The sequence below is a fragment of the Schistocerca serialis genome, chromosome 9, assembly GCF_023864345.2.
Source record: "Schistocerca serialis cubense isolate TAMUIC-IGC-003099 chromosome 9, iqSchSeri2.2, whole genome shotgun sequence".
NCBI classification, from domain to species: Eukaryota; Metazoa; Arthropoda; class Insecta; order Orthoptera; family Acrididae; genus Schistocerca; species Schistocerca serialis.
The window spans coordinates 373,897,478-373,915,778 of record NC_064646.1 but is presented as its reverse complement, the minus strand read 5'-3'; the positions used below and the strand labels follow the sequence as shown (position 1 = coordinate 373,915,778).

Sequence of the window (18,301 nt, the reverse complement as noted above, 5' to 3'; positions counted from 1 at the left end):
TGTGCTTGGTGAAACTTCCTGGCAGATTAAATTTGTGTGCCGGACCGAGACTCGAACTCGTCACCTTTGCCTTTCGCGGGCAAGTGCTTTACCATCTGAGCTACCCAAGCATTACTCCCGCCCCGTCCTCACAGCTTTATTTCTGCCAGTACCTCGTCTCCTACCTTCCAAACTATACAGGAGAGTTTCTGTAAAGTTAGGAAGGTAGGAGACGAGGTACTGGCCGAAGTAATGTAACTCCCACACCGATGAGTGGACTCTACGGGCATTACATGTCGATGACCTTATTTTCCCAGATATCATTTCATGTTTAGACCATTTTAACCGAAAGTCGATACTCATTGCTAGTATTTTGTGTTAATTACGCAGTATACGGAAGTATAATCCACATTGAATTTAACAATGTCATTTCCTCTCTTCAAACTGAAATTTGTGGCATTGATTTTCTATTTCTCAGTGTAACTTGGCTGGATACAGACCAACTGCTTTCTCTGCATTGCGTGCAGTTGCTTTCTCCGAGCTATGATATATCTTGTGATTAGGAAGGAGAATTTTGTCCCTAAAGCTGAGATACTGGGAAAGGTTTTGATGTAACAGTAGTGATCCTGATATGAACTACTGTATTAATATATTTTAGATTTCGGAAGTGTTGCTATAAAAGTGTAGCCTTATTTGAGTTTGTGTTATCTATACGGTTTGTACCGTAACTGCTATGTATGATGAGAATGAATCATTGTTAGAATATTACTATCATTAATGTTATTAACGTAGGTTTTAAAATTTTAAAATTACTGAAAGTTGGTTTAGGATCTAGTTTCTCACAATATTTCAGGAGATATGCTACGCATTATCAGTTTTTAATCGCTTGATTATTCGTGTAGACGCTGTGTTCTCAATTGCCATACTGTAATTATTGGGTTTTGCACAGGTATTCCCAGTCTTGGTGTGCCGTCAATAGATCCGATGCCATTCGCTAGTATCAAGATCGAGCACGAGAACAAGCAGAGACCAGTAGCGGCAGACCTCGAGTTCGACAACTTGCTCGTCTACGAGATGTCGCGCGGCTCCGTGGAATCCGTTGAGTAAGTACCTCTCTCTGACTGAAGCACTAACGTGTAAGGGATAGAGTACCTATACGTCTGGAAACGAATCATGATATTATTTTCGTTACTGAGCTTCACTAGGAAGAATTTAATTAACAGTAGTGTAGACTACATGCACTGGTAAGCCAAAAAATTTCGATCACGGCCACTAGCGAGATTAAGTTTCGCATGGTACGGGTGGGGCGCTTGGCGCCGTAAGAGTAGTATATGAACTGGGCGCAGATAAACTGAAATCATTCTAAGGGCGATAAAGGCCGCAAATGAGGAATTCTACTAATATAAAGGATCTTGGCGCAGAGCAGCTTGTTACGGCCCGGAGACTGGAACGAGGACCTCGGAAAAGGCGAAGCTGGTCGGATGTTAGCGGGCTACTGTCGAGAGCATCAGCGTAAAATGGTGAAAAGTTAGTGAAGACATCAGCAGTTGAGAAAGTGTCTAACGTACACGCCTCATCACTTAGTCTAGAGGTTGTAGGCAGACAAGTTCTCTATAATGTAGAATAGGCAACGGCGTGTGGCTGATGTTGTTGTTGTTGTGGTCTTCAGTCGTGATACTGGTTTGATGCAGCTCTCCATGCTATTCTACCCTGTGCAAGCTTCTTCATCTCCCAGTACCTACTGCAACCTACATCCTTCTGAATCTGCTTAGTGTATTCATCTCTTGGTCTCCCCCTACGATTTTTACCCTCCACGCTGCCCTCCAATACTAAATTGGTGATCCCTTGATGCCTCAGAACATGTCCTACCAACCGATCCCTTCTTCTGGTCAAGTTGTGCCACAAACTCCTCTTCTCCCCAATCCTATTCAGTAAATCCTCATTAGTTATGTGATCTACCCATCTAATCTTCAGCATTCTTCTGTAGCACCACATTTCGAAAGCTTCTATTCTCATCTTGTCCAAACTATTTATCGTCCATGTTTCACTTCCATACATGGCTACACTCCATACAAATACTTTCACAAATGACTTCCTCACACTTAAATCTATACTCGATGTTAACAAATTTCTCTTCTTCAGAAACGCTTTCCTTGCCATTGCCAGTCTACATTTTATATCTTCTCTACTTCTACCATCATCAGTTATTTTGCTCCCCAAATAGCAAAACTCCTTTACTACTTTAAGTGTCTCATTTCCTAATCTAATACCCTCAACATCACCCGACTTAATTCGACTACATTCCATTATCCTCGTTTTTCCTTTGTTGATGTTCATATTATATCCTCCCTTCAAGACACCATCCATTCCGTTCAACCGCTCTTCCAAGTCCTTTGCTGTCTCTGACAGAATTACAATGTCATCGGCGAACCTCAAAGTTTTTATTTCTTGTCCATGGATTTTAATACCTACTCCGAATTTTTCTTTTGTTTCCTTTACTGCTTGCTCAATATACAGATTGAATAACATCGGGGAGAGGCTACAACCCTGTCTCACTCCTTTCCCAACCACTGCTTCCCTTTCATGTCCCTCGACTCTTATAACTGCCATCTGGTTTCTGTACAAATTGCAAATAGCCTTTCGCTCCCTGTGTTTTACCCCTGCCACCTTTAGAATTTGAAAGAGAGTATTCCAGTCAACATTGTCGAAAGCTTTCTCTAAGTCTACAAATGCTAGAAACGTAGGTTTGCCTTTCCTTAATCTTTCTTCTACGATAAGTCGTAAGGTCAGTATTGCCTCACGTGTTCCAATATTTCTACGGAATCCGAACTGATCTTCCCCGAGGTCGGCTTCTGTCAGTTTTTCCATTCGTCTGTAAAGAATTCGTGTTAGTATTTTGCAGCTGTGGCTTATTAAACTGATTGTTCGGTAATACTCACATCTGTCAACACCTGCTTTCTTTGGGATTGGAATTATTATATTCTTCTTGAAGTCTGAGGGTATTTCACCTGTTTCATACATCTTGCTCACCAGATGGTAGAGTTTTGTCAGGACTGGCTCTCCCAAGGCCGTCAGTAGTTTCAATGGATTCTTGTCTACTCCGGGGGCCTTGTTTCGACTCAGGTCTTTCAGTGCTCTGTCAAACTCTTCACGCAGTATCGCATCTCCCATTTCATCTTTATCTACATCCTCTTCCATTTCCATAATATTGTCCTCAAGTACATCGCCCTTGTATAGACCCTCTATATACTCCTTCCACCTTTCTGCTTTCCCTTCTTTGCTTAGAACTGGGTTTCCATCAGAGCTCTTGATGTTCATACAAGTGGTTCTCTTATCTCCAAAGGTCTCTTTAATTTTCCTGTAGGCAGTGTCTATCCTACCCCTAGTGAGATAAGCCTCGACATGCTTACATTTGTCCTCTGGCCATCCCTGCTTAGCCATTTTGCACTTCCTGTCGATCTCATTTTTGAGACGTTTGTATTCCTTTTTGCCTGCTTCATTTACTGCATTTTTATATTTTCTCCTTTCATCAATGAAAATCAATATTTCTTCTGTTACCCAAGGATTTCTACTAGCCCTCGTCTTTTTACCTATTTGATCCTCTGCTGCCTTCACTACTTTATCCCTCAAAGCTACCCATTCTTCTGCTACTGTATTTCTTTCCCCCATTCCTGTCAATTGTTCCCTTATGCTCTCCCTGAAACTCTGTACAACCTCTGGTTCTTTCAGTTTATCCAGGTCCCATCTCCTTAAATTCCCACCTTTTTGCAGTTTCTTCAGATTTAATCTACAGGTCACAACCAATAGATTGTGGTCAGAGTCCGCATCTGCCCCTGGAAATGTCTTACAATTTAAAACCTGGTTCCTAAATCTCTGTCTTACCAGTATATAATCTATCTGATATGACTACCGATTACAATGCTATGCTCCCATATTCATCCAACGACATCGTCAGTTATTGCTGTGGTGGCAAGGGTATCATCAAGCTTATAGCGTGAATCAGTGGAAACTTGCCACCTGGTCGGATGAATAACGTTTCTTTCTAGTACAAGGTCGATATTTTTCTCCAGGTACGCCGTTATTCAGGTGAGCGGATCCTTGAAACATGTACCGTACCGTGGATAGTGGCCCTGGGGAACATCAGTATGGGTTTACATTGGGCCTATGGTAGTAATCTAACACATCACAACACCTGTGGACTACGCGAAAATGTCTGCGGACCACGTGGATCACTTCTTCATATTGATGTCATCCCCGAGGGCGATGGCATCTCCCAGAAAGATAACTGTCTGTGGAAGAATCCCAGAATCGCACAACAGTGATTTAAGGAGCATGATAATGAACACACATTGATATCATAGCCAGGAAATAAGCCTCAGCTGAACTAGATAGAGCACATTTGAGGACTATCGGTTACCAAATTAAATCCCACGACGCACCGGCCAGCAGCTTACGGTAACTGTATGACCTGAGGGCAGACTTCTGGTGTCCCTCACTTTAGGACAAAAAGAAAAATCAAAACAGTGCACCATGAAGCAATTATCTAAATTGGACGGAAATCGGTTGCTGTGATGTACACATACTGACAAACAAATGATTAGAGTTTCACAAAAATTGGACACTTTATTGAAGAGAAAGAGCTTCACAAACTGAGCAAGACAGTAACGTTTCTGTCGAGCTGTGGATCTTATACGAGCAGTTATTCGGCTTGACATTAATTCATAGAGTCGTTGAATCTCCTCCTGGGAGATATAGTGCCGAATTATGGGCAGTTGTCAACTTAGTTCGTCAGAATCGCGATACGGCTGTGGGGCCCTTCCCGTAATGCTCCTGGACTCGCATTCGGGAGGACGACGGTTCAATCCCGTCTCCGGCCATCCTGATTTAGGTTTTCCGTGATTTCCCTAAATCGCTTCAGGCAAATGCCGGGATGATTCCTTTGAAAGGGCACGGCCGATTGCCTTCCCCATCCTTCCCTCGCCCGAGCTTGCGCTCCGTCTCTAATGACCTCGTTGTCGATGGGACGTTAAACACTAATCTCCTCCTCCTTAATGCTCCAAACCTTCTCAATTGGGGAGAGATCTGACTGCCTTGCTGCCCAAGGTAGGGTTTGGTAAGCACGACAAGAAGATAGATCTCAATCTCATACATTTGAATAGAATGGTCGTCGGTGATGCTTAGAACCGAGTCCAGATGACCAGCCCATATTTGTTCGGAAATGAATCGGATAGCGGTGGAATACCAAACTCAATGTCGACCGTCATACGACCTGAGAACCAGGAATGATATTCTAGTGTGCCACTTCGTTTCACTGATGGACCCCTTTGTCCGTCATCCTCAGCACACTTACAGCACAGCGGTAAATCGATGATGTTACACGCCCCCATTTTGTTGCCCTACATGACAAGCCATCCTCGTCTTATGCTTCAGCAAAATTCAGGGCGCAGTTGAGAGGAGTTTCTGATGCTTGTTCTTGTGCTTGTCAAACTCTACCTTGAGCAGTATTGCGACAGAACCTCTCCCCCACAGAAAGTTTTTGGAGGATTATGGCAGAGCCCTGCAGCAAATTCGGTATATTGATGATTTAACGCCTCAGTTTCCGTAATTTGGCAAGACCTCCCTTGGGATGACATCCAACCACTCAATGAATTAATATCAAGTCGAATAACTGAAGTTAAAATTTTCTCGGTTATTAGGCCGCGACATATTTCTACTAAAATGAGCGACATTTCGACCCCTGTGCTGGTACCTACCTCAGGATCCCAGTGTTGAAGCAATGTGGACACCATAGGATCCTGAAGAAGATCCCAACAGAGGGGTCGATACGTCGATCATTTTCGTAGAAATATGACGCGGCCTAACAACCCAGAAGATTTTAACTTCAGTTAAAAGGGCCACGAAAGCCTGCAGAATTATATAAGCGGAATAACTACTTGCATAAGTGTCAGAGGTGGACCAAAGTGTTATTGACTTGCTGAGTTTCTGAAAATCATTCCCTTAAATAAATTTTTTACGAAGCTATAATCAGATGTTATCTGTATATGTTCACCGCGCCTACCGATTTCCGCCCCATTCGGGTAATTCCTTCCTTTGCAGTCCGTAGTTTTTTTTTCTTTGACTGTACACCTGGAACCCCACTCATGACTTTGCGAATGCGCGCTGCACACAATCGCGTCTCCATTGGTTTTCAGTGGTGGAACAACAACGCTGTTAGCAGGTTCTCATAATATTTTGGCTCATCAGTGTATTTTATAATGCGACCACTTAGTTAATAAAGCGTGGTACAGGCTACACTCCATGTCTTTCTGTCTGTATACAAAGCAAAAAGCTAAAGAGACCAAAGAGAAATTTGGGAAAGAAATTAAAGAAACGAAATTAAAATATTAAGATTGAAAGAGGTAGTGGTTCGACTGAGGCTGTCTTATTTGAATAAAAATAGGATCTTGCTTTGGGACCTTAGTTTGGAATGGACTCACAACATACGCAAATTCACAAGATTCAAATCACAGGCCCACCTTCATCTTAAATGTACTAGTGGTTGTTTCTTGCAGCAGCATAAAAACAAACTTATATGCTATAGGGAAACAAAGAAATATTTTGAAGCGAACTGTATGACGCGCGCAGTGAACAGCACGAAAGGATAGCTAGGAGCCACATTCCGCTTTTAGTGAGAAGGGACAACTAGGGGTGGTGACCACTTACTGGCCGAGGGCTGGCAGAGATTTATGTGATATCCTGTTGCATCGTTATGTGAATTCCACAACTGGAAGAACTTCCCATGGCGACCGCTTGCGAGATCATTTTACGAGATGGAGTCAGGAGCAATCCCAGCAGAATGCGCAATTAGCTGTTGAATATAGCTACGGATTTTCGTGAGAGACACCGGAGATCACTACTGAGCACGCGAAATAAGGCCCCCAGTCTTTGAAAACCGAGTGATGTCACTGAATGGACCGCTCTTACAAAAAAAACCTGTTTAAAAACGAAAGAGACATGCACTTTCGTTCCTTTGGAACTCTTCGCAGAGCCACTGAGAGCACAGTAATTTCAAAAGGAAGTTCCTTTATTGGCTGAAGAAAGAGAGGAAGAGTGCAGAACAACTTTTTCCCGACGGAGTTGTTAGGGAGGATTTTGGCAACATAGGCAAGGGAAGAGGATCTTCGCTCTCAGAGACGCATCTTTAGCGGTTGGAGCTCGCAAGAAACAGTGCCCTGCCAAATAGATCTAATTTGTAACCAGAAATGCAGTAAAGCGAAGGTTCCTTGACAAATGCTGCCACACAGTAAACCCTCAATTCATCTCCTCTTCTCTCCTTCTGGTACTAAGGGCGTGGGTGTTTTTCCCTTAGCACAAAATTACTCCTATTTGAAGCCTATGCATTGGCTTACAAAGCCATCGGGCAAGGTATATGGATAATTTTTCAACCACTTGCTTATCAAAAGCAGGTACAGGTAACCATTAAATTTTCATGTACATGTGTCACGTTTTCTAGTTGTCTGGGCAGAATAAATATTTCAGCCTACTTGAAATGAATTTCAGTGTCACTGTTTCTCTGTTACCCAATCTATGTTTCATGGGATCGTCCTAATCGTTTGCGTTTGTGGAATGTGTATGGACCCATTCATTTATTTTTTTTATTAAGGGAAGAATCATTTCGTAAAGGGCACTACCGAGGTATACATTGCATGTTTGATTAATGATAGATTCATATGTCCAAAAGTACTAGAATTTTGAACGTCCACTATCTTTTATTAATAGACGATTTTCCTCTGCTTCTTAAATTTAAATTATCTATTGACAAGCTGGGGGAACCACATGGTGCTGGATATACTTCTAATCTTGAATTTCAATCACCAATTGCACAACTGGCTCAGGTCAGTCAATTATTCAGAATTAAATCTATTGATCAGTTAATTAGTAGCAAACCAACACTATATATCAACGACTATATTTTAATGGTGATCCTCAAGTAAATCTATAAGGGGCAACAAAAGTTTCCCTTGGAGCGCGTTGCTGAATCCTGCAGCACATCTCCGAGGATGGTGTATACGCACCGACTCATAGGTTCAAATGGTTCAAATGGCTCTGAGCACTATGGGACTCAACTGCTGAGGTCATTAGTCTCCTAGAACTTAGAACTAGTTAAACCTAACTAACCTAAGGACATCACAAACATCCATGCCCAAGGCAGGATTCGAACCCGCGACCGTAGCGGTCTTGCGGTTCCAGACTGCAGCGCCTTTAACCGCACGGCCACTTCGGCCGGCACCGACTCATAGGCAAGGGATTTGAGTGGAATTTGTGTCTTCACGACGAGCGTTCTGTAAATACGGAAATCTAAATTATGCGACGATATTACCAAACGCGTTCAAACAGGGCCAAGATGCTGTTATTCTTTCCTTGACCGTGCAAGGACAAACGCCGGTAGACGGCTACCGGATGGTGAAGAATGTGTATGGGGCAGCAGGTCTGTTGAAAATAACCGTTGCGGAATGTTGTGGGACAAGGGGTGCTGCTGCTCCATGATAGCACACGTTCCCGCATCGCTAATGTCGTAAAGCAGAACTTACACCAACACAAGTGAGATACATTCTACCACACACCCTATAGACCTGAACTCTACCCACGAGGTTACCACACATTTTGTCCCTTAAAAAATGCCTTGAAGTCTGCAGCAGGCAGTCGTGTTCTTCTTCACGCAGCAGGATGCGGTGTTTTACTAACCGGTATCTTGAGGCTGGTGAGTCGGTGAGATGATTGCCTCAATACTCACGGCTATGTTGCGTACTTGGCATAAGGATTCTGGAGGGTATGGTGTTCGGATGGAAACGTTTAAGGTCTTTCCTTATATACTGAGATGGATCTTTAATGAAGAAAGTCCTATAGGTACACATATCTTTCAATATTACACTAGTTTTGTGTGATTTTGGTCTAATAATTTGGTAATTGTTTGAAAGAAGGCAGAAAACTGAATGGTAGTAGCAAGTGTAGCCAAAGCTGTTATTGTTGTTGTTGTGGTCTTCACTCCTGAGACTGGTTTGATGCAGCTCTCCATGCTACTCTATCCTGTGCAAGCTGCTTCATCTCTCAGTAACTAGTACAACGTAAATCCTTCTGAATCTGTTTAGTGTATTCATCTCTTGGTCTCTCTCTACGATTTTTACCCTCCACGCTGCCCTCCAATACTAAATTGGTGATCCCTTGACGCCTCAGAACATGTCCTACCAACCGATCCCTTTTACTAGTCAAGTTGTGCCACAAATTTCTCTTCCCCCCAATCCCATTCAATACCTCCTCATTAGTTATGTGATCTACCCATCTAATCTTCAGCATTCTTCTGTAGCACCACATTTCAAAAGATTCTAATCTCTTCTTGTCCAAACTATTTATCGTCCATGTTTCACTTCCATACAAGGCTACACTCCATACAAATACTTTCAGAAACGACTTCCTGACATTTAAATCTATACTCGGTGTTAACAAATTTCTCTTCTTCAGAAACGCTTTCCTTGCCATTGCCAGTCTACATTTTATATCCTCTCTACTTCGACCATCATCAGTTATTTTGCTCCCTAAATAGCAAAACTCCTTTACTACTTTAAGTGTCTCATTTCCTAATCTAATTCCCTCAGCATCACCCGACTTAATTCGGCTACATTCCATTATCCTCGTTTTACTTTTGTTGATGTTCATCTTATATCCTCCTTTCAAGACACTATCCATTCTGTTCAACCGCTCTTCCAAGTCCTTTGCTGTCTCTGACAGAATTACAATGTCATCGGCAAACCTCAAAGTTTTTATTTCTTCTCCATGGGTTTTAATACCTACTCCGAATTTGTTTTTGTTTCCTTCACTGCTTGCTCAATATACAGACTGAATAACATCGGGGAGAGGCTACAATCCTGTCTCACTCCCTTCCCAATCACTGCTTCACTTTCATTTTCCTCGACTCTTATAACTGCCATCTGGTTTCTGTACAAGTTGTAAATAGCCTTTCGCTCCCTGTATTTTACCCCTGCCACCTTCAGAATTTGAAAGAGAGTATTCCAGTCAACATTGTCAAAAGCTTTCTCTAAGTCTACAAATGCTAGAAACGAAGGTTTGCCTTTCCTTAATCTAGCTTCTAAGATAAGACGTAGGGTCAATATTGTCTCACGTGTTCCTATATTTCTACGGAATCCAAACTGATCTTCCACAAGGTTGGCTTCTACTAGTCTTTCCATTCGTCTGTAAAGTATTCGCATTAGTATTTTGCAGCCGTGACTTATTAAACTGATAGTTCGGTAATTTTCACATCTGGCAACACCTGCTTTCTTTGGGATTGGAATTATTATCTTCTTCTTGAAGTCTGAGGGTATTTCGCCTGTCTCATATATCTTGCTCACCAGATGGTAGAGTTTTGTCAGGACTGGCTCTCCCAAGGCTGTCAGTAGTTCTAATGGAATGTTGTCTACTCCCGGCGCCTTGTTTCGACTCAGGTCTCTCAGTGCTCTGTCAAACTCTTCACGCAGTATCATATCTCCATTTCATCTTCATCTACATCCTCTTCCATTTCCATAATATTGTCCTCAAGTACATCGCCCTTGTATAGACCCTCTATATACTCCTTCCACCTTTCTGCTTTCCCTTCTTTGCTTAGAACTGGGTTTCCATCTGAGCTCTTGATATTCATACAAGTGGTTCTCTATTCTACAAAGGTCTCTTTAATTTTCCTGTGCGCAGTATCTGTCTTACCCCTGGTGAGACAAGCCTCTACATCCTTACATTTGTCCTCTAGCCATCCCTGCTTAGCCATTTTGCTCTTCCTGTCGATCTCATTTTTGAGACGTTTGTATTCCTTTTTGCCTGCTTCATTTACTGCATTTTTATATTTTCTCCTTTGATCAATGAAATTCAATATTTCTTCTGTTACCCAAGGATATGTTCTAGCCGTCGTCTTTTTACCTACTTGATCCTCTGATGCCTTCACTACTTTATCCCTCAAAGCTACCCATTCTTCTTCTACTGTACTTCTTTCCCCCATTCCTGTCAATTGTTCCCTTATGCTCTCCTTGAAACTCTGTGGAACCTCTGGTTTAGTCAGTTTATCCAGGTCCCATCTCCTTAAATTCCCACCTCTTTGCAGTTTCTTCAGTTTTAATCTACAGTTCATAACCAATAGATTGTGGTCAGAGTCAACATCTGCCCCTGGAAACGTCTTACAATTTAAAACCTGGTTCTTAAATCTCTGTCTTACCATTATATAATCTATCTGAAGCCTGTCAGTATCTCCAGGCTTCTTCCATGTATACAACAAAGCTATGTATCGGAAAACGAACTGCAGCCCTTGCCCCCTCCACCTTTTCACCAACCTCTCTCCAGGGACTGGGTTCGTTGTTAATTATCGCACAGAGAGCCTTACTAATTTACTCACTACAACCTGTCGAGTTTGCAACGATAAGAAAATTATCTTCCGCCCCCCCCCCTCTCATTCTCCTGTCGTGATAACTTTGAATGTAACTTTGAATGTGGCTTAATCATCTAGTACCCTGAGTACATTAGAGGTATTTTCCTTTTGCTGCAGAATGGTGCCTGGAAGCTTCCGCCTGAAGGCACATTTGCGCGCCGATGACCCCATCTACATGATCGGTACATACAAGGTTGATGGCAAGGTGTTGGTCCTGCCCATCAAGGGAAAGGGCGCCTGCAACATCACCACCGGTAAGTTTCAGTTTCCTCAGCTGCGTACGCAGAATAAAGTAATTACTCTATACGGCAACAACCAACTTCTTCAATTATCCGCCGCCCGGCGCCCCCCGTCGGAGGTTCAAGTCCTCCTCCCTCGGGCAGGGGTGTGTGTGTTGTCCTTAGCGTAATTTAGTTTAAGCTAAATTAAGTAATGTGTAAGCCTGCGGACCGATGACCTTTGCAGTTTGGTCCCACAGGAACTCATCACCATCAATTAATCATCCATGCTGATTAATGAGGAAGCTCACTGTAGAGATACGGCCTTGTTTGTTTACATTTGGTCAGTACATAATATGCGAAATGCGTCTGCCAAACACGACTTTACGTGGTAATACATAATCACGCAGCACATACTGAGCTGCAGTCACTATGACCTTGTACAACAAATTAAGTTTTACAGGAGAGAGGGACACTGTTTATCTTACAGCTGCATAAGCCTGTGAATCACATAGCGGTTCGACTGGTTGTAAATGAGTTTAACTCACTGAGCGCCAGGCCCGTAGATTCTACGGACAGCGCTCCTTACAAAAGCGCAGAGCTCGTAGGTCCTACTTGGCAGTATATTTTGTTGAGTAAAATACTTTGCGTGATGTTTTCGAGCCTCTGACTATAGATATACGATGTCTGTACTGTCACTCATTAGTTGCACGGACAGATGGCGTGAAAGTGCTTCTCGTTTTCGCGGTATTGCCTTCGTTAAGAGCAATTGCTTTCGCCTGCGCATAGAGCACATCATTTGTATTCTGTGTAAGAGGATTGGCGCGCCATGGTTTATCTGATGAAGAAATTGCCGATTTGCTGAACTTTAGAGACATTGTCGACGCTCTAGGTAGCGAAGATGATTTGGACGATACAGGTGTCTTTGAAGGCAACTTGTTCAGGCATAGGACTGTTAAAATGGTGGCGGAAACTGTTTTTGTACGGCTCTTACTAGGAGTATCGAAGGCATTTTGGTTACACAATGCACTTCAGACCAAGAAAAGAACAATAATTGATTTCGTTACCAGTCCTGCCAACTGCTTCAGACAACCAAAACGGACCTGTAGAGTGAGTGACACACACATTTCCTGCAACATTTACCACCCACAATCAAAGAATATGCCTCCCGTGTATGTTACACGGCTTTCCTAATTTTACGAAAACAACGTCACGTATAGTAATATAATTTATTCATGTTGTACCAGACAGGATTTTATTATACACTCCTGGAAATTGAAATAAGAACACCGTGAATTCATTGTCCCAGGAAGGGGAAACTTTATTGACACATTCCTGGGGTCAGATACATCACATGATCACACTGACAGAACCACAGGCACATAGACACAGGCAACAGAGCATGCACAATGTCGGCACTAGTACAGTGTATATCCACCTTTCGCAGCAATGCAGGCTGCTATTCTCCCATGGAGACGATCGTAGAGATGCTGGATGTAGTCCTGTGGAACGGCTTGCCATGCCATTTCCACCTGGCGCCTCAGTTGGACCAGCGTTCGTGCTGGACGTGCAGACCGCGTGAGACGACGCTTCATCCAGTCCCAAACATGCTCAATGGGGGACACATCCGGAGATCTTGCTGGCCAGGGTAGTTGACTTACACCTTCTAGAGCACGTTGGGTGGCACGGGATACATGCGGACGTGCATTGTCCTGTTGGAACAGCAAGTTCCCTTGCCGGTCTAGGAATGGTAGAACGATGGGTTCGATGACGGTTTGGATGTACCGTGCACTATTCAGTGTCCCCTCGACGATCACCAGTGGTGTACGGCCAGTGTAGGAGATCGCTCCCCACACCATGATGCCGGGTGTCGGCCCTGTGTGCCTCGGTCGTATGCAGTCCTGATTGTGGCGCTCACCTGCACGGCGCCAAACACGCATACGACCATCATTGGCACCCAGGCAGAAGCGACTCTCATCGCTGAAGACGACACGTCTCCATTCGTCCCTCCATTCACGCCTGTCGCGACACCACTGGAGGCGGGCTGCACGATGTTGGGGCGTGAGCGGAAGACGGCCTAACGGTGTGCGGGACCGTAGCCCAGCTTCATGGAGACGGTTGCGAATGGTCCTCGCCGATACCCCAGGAGCGACAGTGTCCCTAATTTGCTGGGAAGTGGCGGTGCGGTCCCCTACGGCACTGCGTAGGATCCTACGGTCTTGGCGTGCATCCGTGCGTCGCTGCGGTCCGGTCCCAGGTCGACGGGCACGTGCACCTTCCGCCGACCACTGGCGACAACATCGATGTACTGTGGAGACCTCACGCCCCACGTGTTGAGCAATTCGGCGGTACGTCCACCCGGCCTCCCGCATGCCCACTATACGCCCTCGCTCAAAGTCCGTCAACTGCACATACGGTTCACGTCCACGCTGTCGCGGCATGCTACCAGTGTTAAAGACTGCGATGGAGCTCCGTATGCCACAGCAAACTGGCTGACACTGACGGCGGCGGTGCACAAATGCTGCGCAGCTAGCGCCATTCGACGGCCAACACCATTCGACGGCCAACACCGCGGTTCCTGGTGTGTCCGCTGTGCCGTGCGTGTGATCATTGCTTGTACAGCCCTCTCGCAGTGTCCGGAGCAAGTATGGTGGGTCTGACACACCGGTGTCAATGTGTTCTTTTATCCATTTCCAGGAGTGTAGTTGCATCTTAAATCAGACAAAATGGGTTTAAAGTACCGTTAATTTGGTATTTTTGTGTCCCATATTTTCCAAGATATAAATTTTTTAACAGAGCTAGAACAACCTGGATTCTGCAGACATAGATAATTGGTGGGCCAGTAATGATAATGTTAACACACTGTACAGAGCACTGTCGTGTATGTTCACAACGAAAAATGAAAGAATTTTGGAAAAAATAAAGCTGTGATCTGTCCATTACCTTCTTTCACTTTTCTATACTTCACACGACACAAGTACAGGAGCGCTTCACAACGGGGCAGTGCCGTATCTGATTTTGACCAGCCAATGGTGATCTTCAGCATGTCAGTAGATCAAAAGAAGAGAAAATGAATCACTATAGAATCTGTAAAATCAGCCCGGTAACTGGAAGAGGGGGAATGTCACAAGCTTTAATTGCCATTTCTTCACAAAACGCGTTTTCACCGCTTTTGTATTTTCAGTACTGTGTTGCCTGTCTCTAGCCTAGTTTCCAGTACCAGATCACGGACAAACTGTTTCAAACATCCATTAACAGACGGCGCATAGCCATAGTGCCAAGCAGTGCATGCCTTCTGGATTTCCAAGTGCCATGTATCAAGTTCTCCACTTAATTGATCCACATTTTGTGTGGTAAAGAGTGTGCGCGTAAACTTTTGTCTGTATCAGTTAAACGTCTTTGTAATGGAAGGGATAATTTGGCTTTCTACAATAGTAAACAAAGCACGAAAAAAGATATGTGAAAACAACGTGTGTAATCCAGGCCTTTTTTCCTCAAGATTTAGTCAGCTGGAGCTATCGATCCACTCAATATAATTCGACTACATACAAATAATGTTTTTGATTTTAGAAGTGTTGCTGAAACGTTGGTATCAATGCAGGAGTATAAGATCTCCAAGTGAAGTATGGTCAAAGTGTGTCATACTCATCTATCTCAAATATTATAATATTTTACTTTGAAACAGAAGAAACAAAAATGTCAATGTACCCAAGAGAGGAAAGACGATGGTTGATGTGTGGCATGCCGTGCTTCATCTGAGGGAGCACTCATGTTTATCAGTTGCTAGACAGAACAGCCCGTTGATGATGTCGCCGTGTCTATCTGTACAGTAAATTTCGTAGCATCTGATTCCAAGAATGGAATTTTGTAAGAAACAAAAGTCGATAGTAGTGCTTTAATTTTATTATACTTTTAAAAAATTGAAAAGATATGATAAATGGTTTTTGTTAGCTAGCGTATTTTTATACTAGTTAAAACTTTAATACTGTATTCTTGTACTTGTGTTATCATAATTAAAACGTACTGCACTTGAAAGAAAAACTTTTTATTGGCACTTGGAACCAGGTATGGCACCTAGAAGTTTCTTGATAAAGTATTTATTTTCCATTTTGTCACATTATATTCTGTGGTGATGAAGTGAGTAGGATAATTGTGTGTTCTCATTTTTTCGGAACTGTTAAGTGCACAAAGAGCTACATTGTTTTTTGATTCTTTTGACAAATGGATGGTGCGGCACTTACAAAGTTTGACATTTCCATTCTTCACTTGAACATTAGCTTTACATCATTCACTGCAGACTGTATGTTTAGGTACAGTTTTATTTTATTTGAGCATTACGTAAATATCAACCTCGCATTTTAAAATGCTCATGCGATTTGTCCCGAATAGAATTTCGAAAAGCAAGGAAAATCATTCCTTCCAAATTACGTATCAAATATGCTAGAAAAGTAAAAATCTTTGTCACGAAATGAAACACAATTGACACAAACACAAAAAAGAAATCACTGAACACTAATACGACGCTGAATAGCATCGTAGTCATATAACGCAACACAGTTGAATCACGTCATTTATAAAGCGGCAGACGGAGGGAGAAGATACGCTTTCTTTTACAGAAGTGAGTTAGCTAGACCTACTGCATTCAGACTCACATAATATCACGGTCATAATGATCAGTGGAAATACATAAAGATGGAACAGTCGAGATTGTGCTAGTGTTAATCCACAATGTCAATATGCTGCTCAGTGCAATTCAGAGAAACAGTATTTAGACAAATAAGATAGTGTGTAACATCAGTGCTAACGAATATTTACAAATTTTCAACTTTCTTTTGTGAGTCGGTAACTACAATAGAGATTACTTAATAATCTGGCCCACGACAATTAATTTTACAAACGGAAGGAATATTAAGAAATTTTCAAATTCCTTATGTGAGTTGGTAACTGCAATAGTGATTACTTAATTATCTCGCCCACGAAAATTTGTTTTACAAACGGAAACGAAGTAACAACTTCGAACACACGGATTTTACTGAGGCTCCAATGTATTCTCCAGAAGCATGGATACTGATTGAATGGATTAGGTTCACAGGCAATCTAGGGCCAGCCGGTGTGGCCGAGTGCTTCAGTCTGTAGCCGTGCGACCGCTACGCTCGCAGGAACGAATCCTGCCTCGAGCATGGATGTGTGTGATGTCCTTAGGTTAGTTAAGTTTAAGTAGTTCTAAGTTCCAGGGGACTGATTACCTCAGATGTTAAGTCCCACAGTGCTCAGAGCCTTTGAACAATTTTTGACAATCTAGCCCGTATCTAAAGCTGAAGAGGGTATTGCAGATGGTATAGAGCAAATGCAGATCTCCACTTCAGTTTCAAAATTATTAGCAAGCCATTTAAACAACATGGAATAGCTTTTATCTTCGTGGACTACTATGACAGACCGATGAGGATTTCTAGTGTGCCTGTCGCGGTGTTCGGACAGTAAAGTTACAGGCATCTGTTCTTGTTAACTGTTGAAACTAGGCTCAAGAATCAGAATACAGAGTCGACTGCAATTTTTACCCGGCCACGTACTGGAGGAATTTACAAATATATGGTCAATGTTTCACTTCATAATTTTATGTAGATCAAATCGGACAGTCTAATTTTGTAAAATAAATAAACAGCAATATTTTAGAATGCAGCATTGTGGACTGAATCATATTGTTCGTTAACACTCACTATTATATATGCAGTTTATTGTATCTATTTTTAAACCCCATTGTCATATTCTTCAAGCAACGTCCTCAGCTAATAGCTAAGACTAGTCATTAGCTTCGACAGTTATCATCTAGTCATCAGCGAATGGGGGAGAGTACTTTTTATCGTTACCCATTGAAATTCTCATTAGACCAGATTTACCTATCTGTATATTTAATGCTTCATCCTGATCAATTTTCAAAAACAATAGGCCCCAATGTACAATCCTTTTAACCCCTCTGTTAATTCGGAGTTCCTCTGATCACCCATGAAGCACCTCCATGGAACTGGTAGAACCGCAGTTTATGGGTTTAATTGCATTAATGTAGGGCTTTGAGACACATTTAAATATCTTGGTATAAGTATACCTGTGAATGGAAAGTTACTTAAAGAAATACTAGAAAAGTGAAATGTGTTATTCAACAATGAAAGTAAACCCCTTGGTGAAACAATACAGCTATAAAAGCTAAAACTCCTGTGGCTGCATACAAAACAGCAGGGGGTCTTATTATAGAGTAGAATAAGTCGTCTGTATTTAGAAGATAGTTAATGACATATCAACTATAGCAACAATAAGGATTATTAGTGTCCATGTACACACTTGTTATCTCTCTACATCCTTCTTTCGAAATGGATCTTCATATCTTTCCAGTATTCTTAGCTAGAGCAGCCTCCTTAGATTTCCTTTGCTCAGGATTCGCTATATCAGAAGACATCTATCTTACACACCTATAAATTTCGTATCTATCTGCCACTGTCATTATTGTCATTGATATTTTCTTTATTATTATCACTACTATTACCACTATTAGTGACACCGAGAGAGGTAGTGTACACTGGACTCCCATTTGGAAGGACGAGGGTTCAAAACCGCGTCTGGCCATCCTCATTTGTGTTTTTCGTGATCTCCTTACATCACTCCA

General features: G+C 42.6%; 1 protein-coding gene across 1 annotated transcript in view; it reads left to right on the top strand.

Moving 5' to 3' along the window:
• The window catches only part of LOC126418659 (protein takeout-like), a 65,313-nt gene that overhangs the window by 34,881 nt on the left and 12,131 nt on the right, over positions 1-18,301 (top strand). The window contains exons 3-4 of the mRNA XM_050085538.1: positions 929-1,082; positions 11,543-11,679. Of these exons, the coding sequence (XP_049941495.1) occupies positions 929-1,082; positions 11,543-11,679 (291 nt within the window). The remainder of the gene's footprint in view (positions 1-928; positions 1,083-11,542; positions 11,680-18,301) is intronic.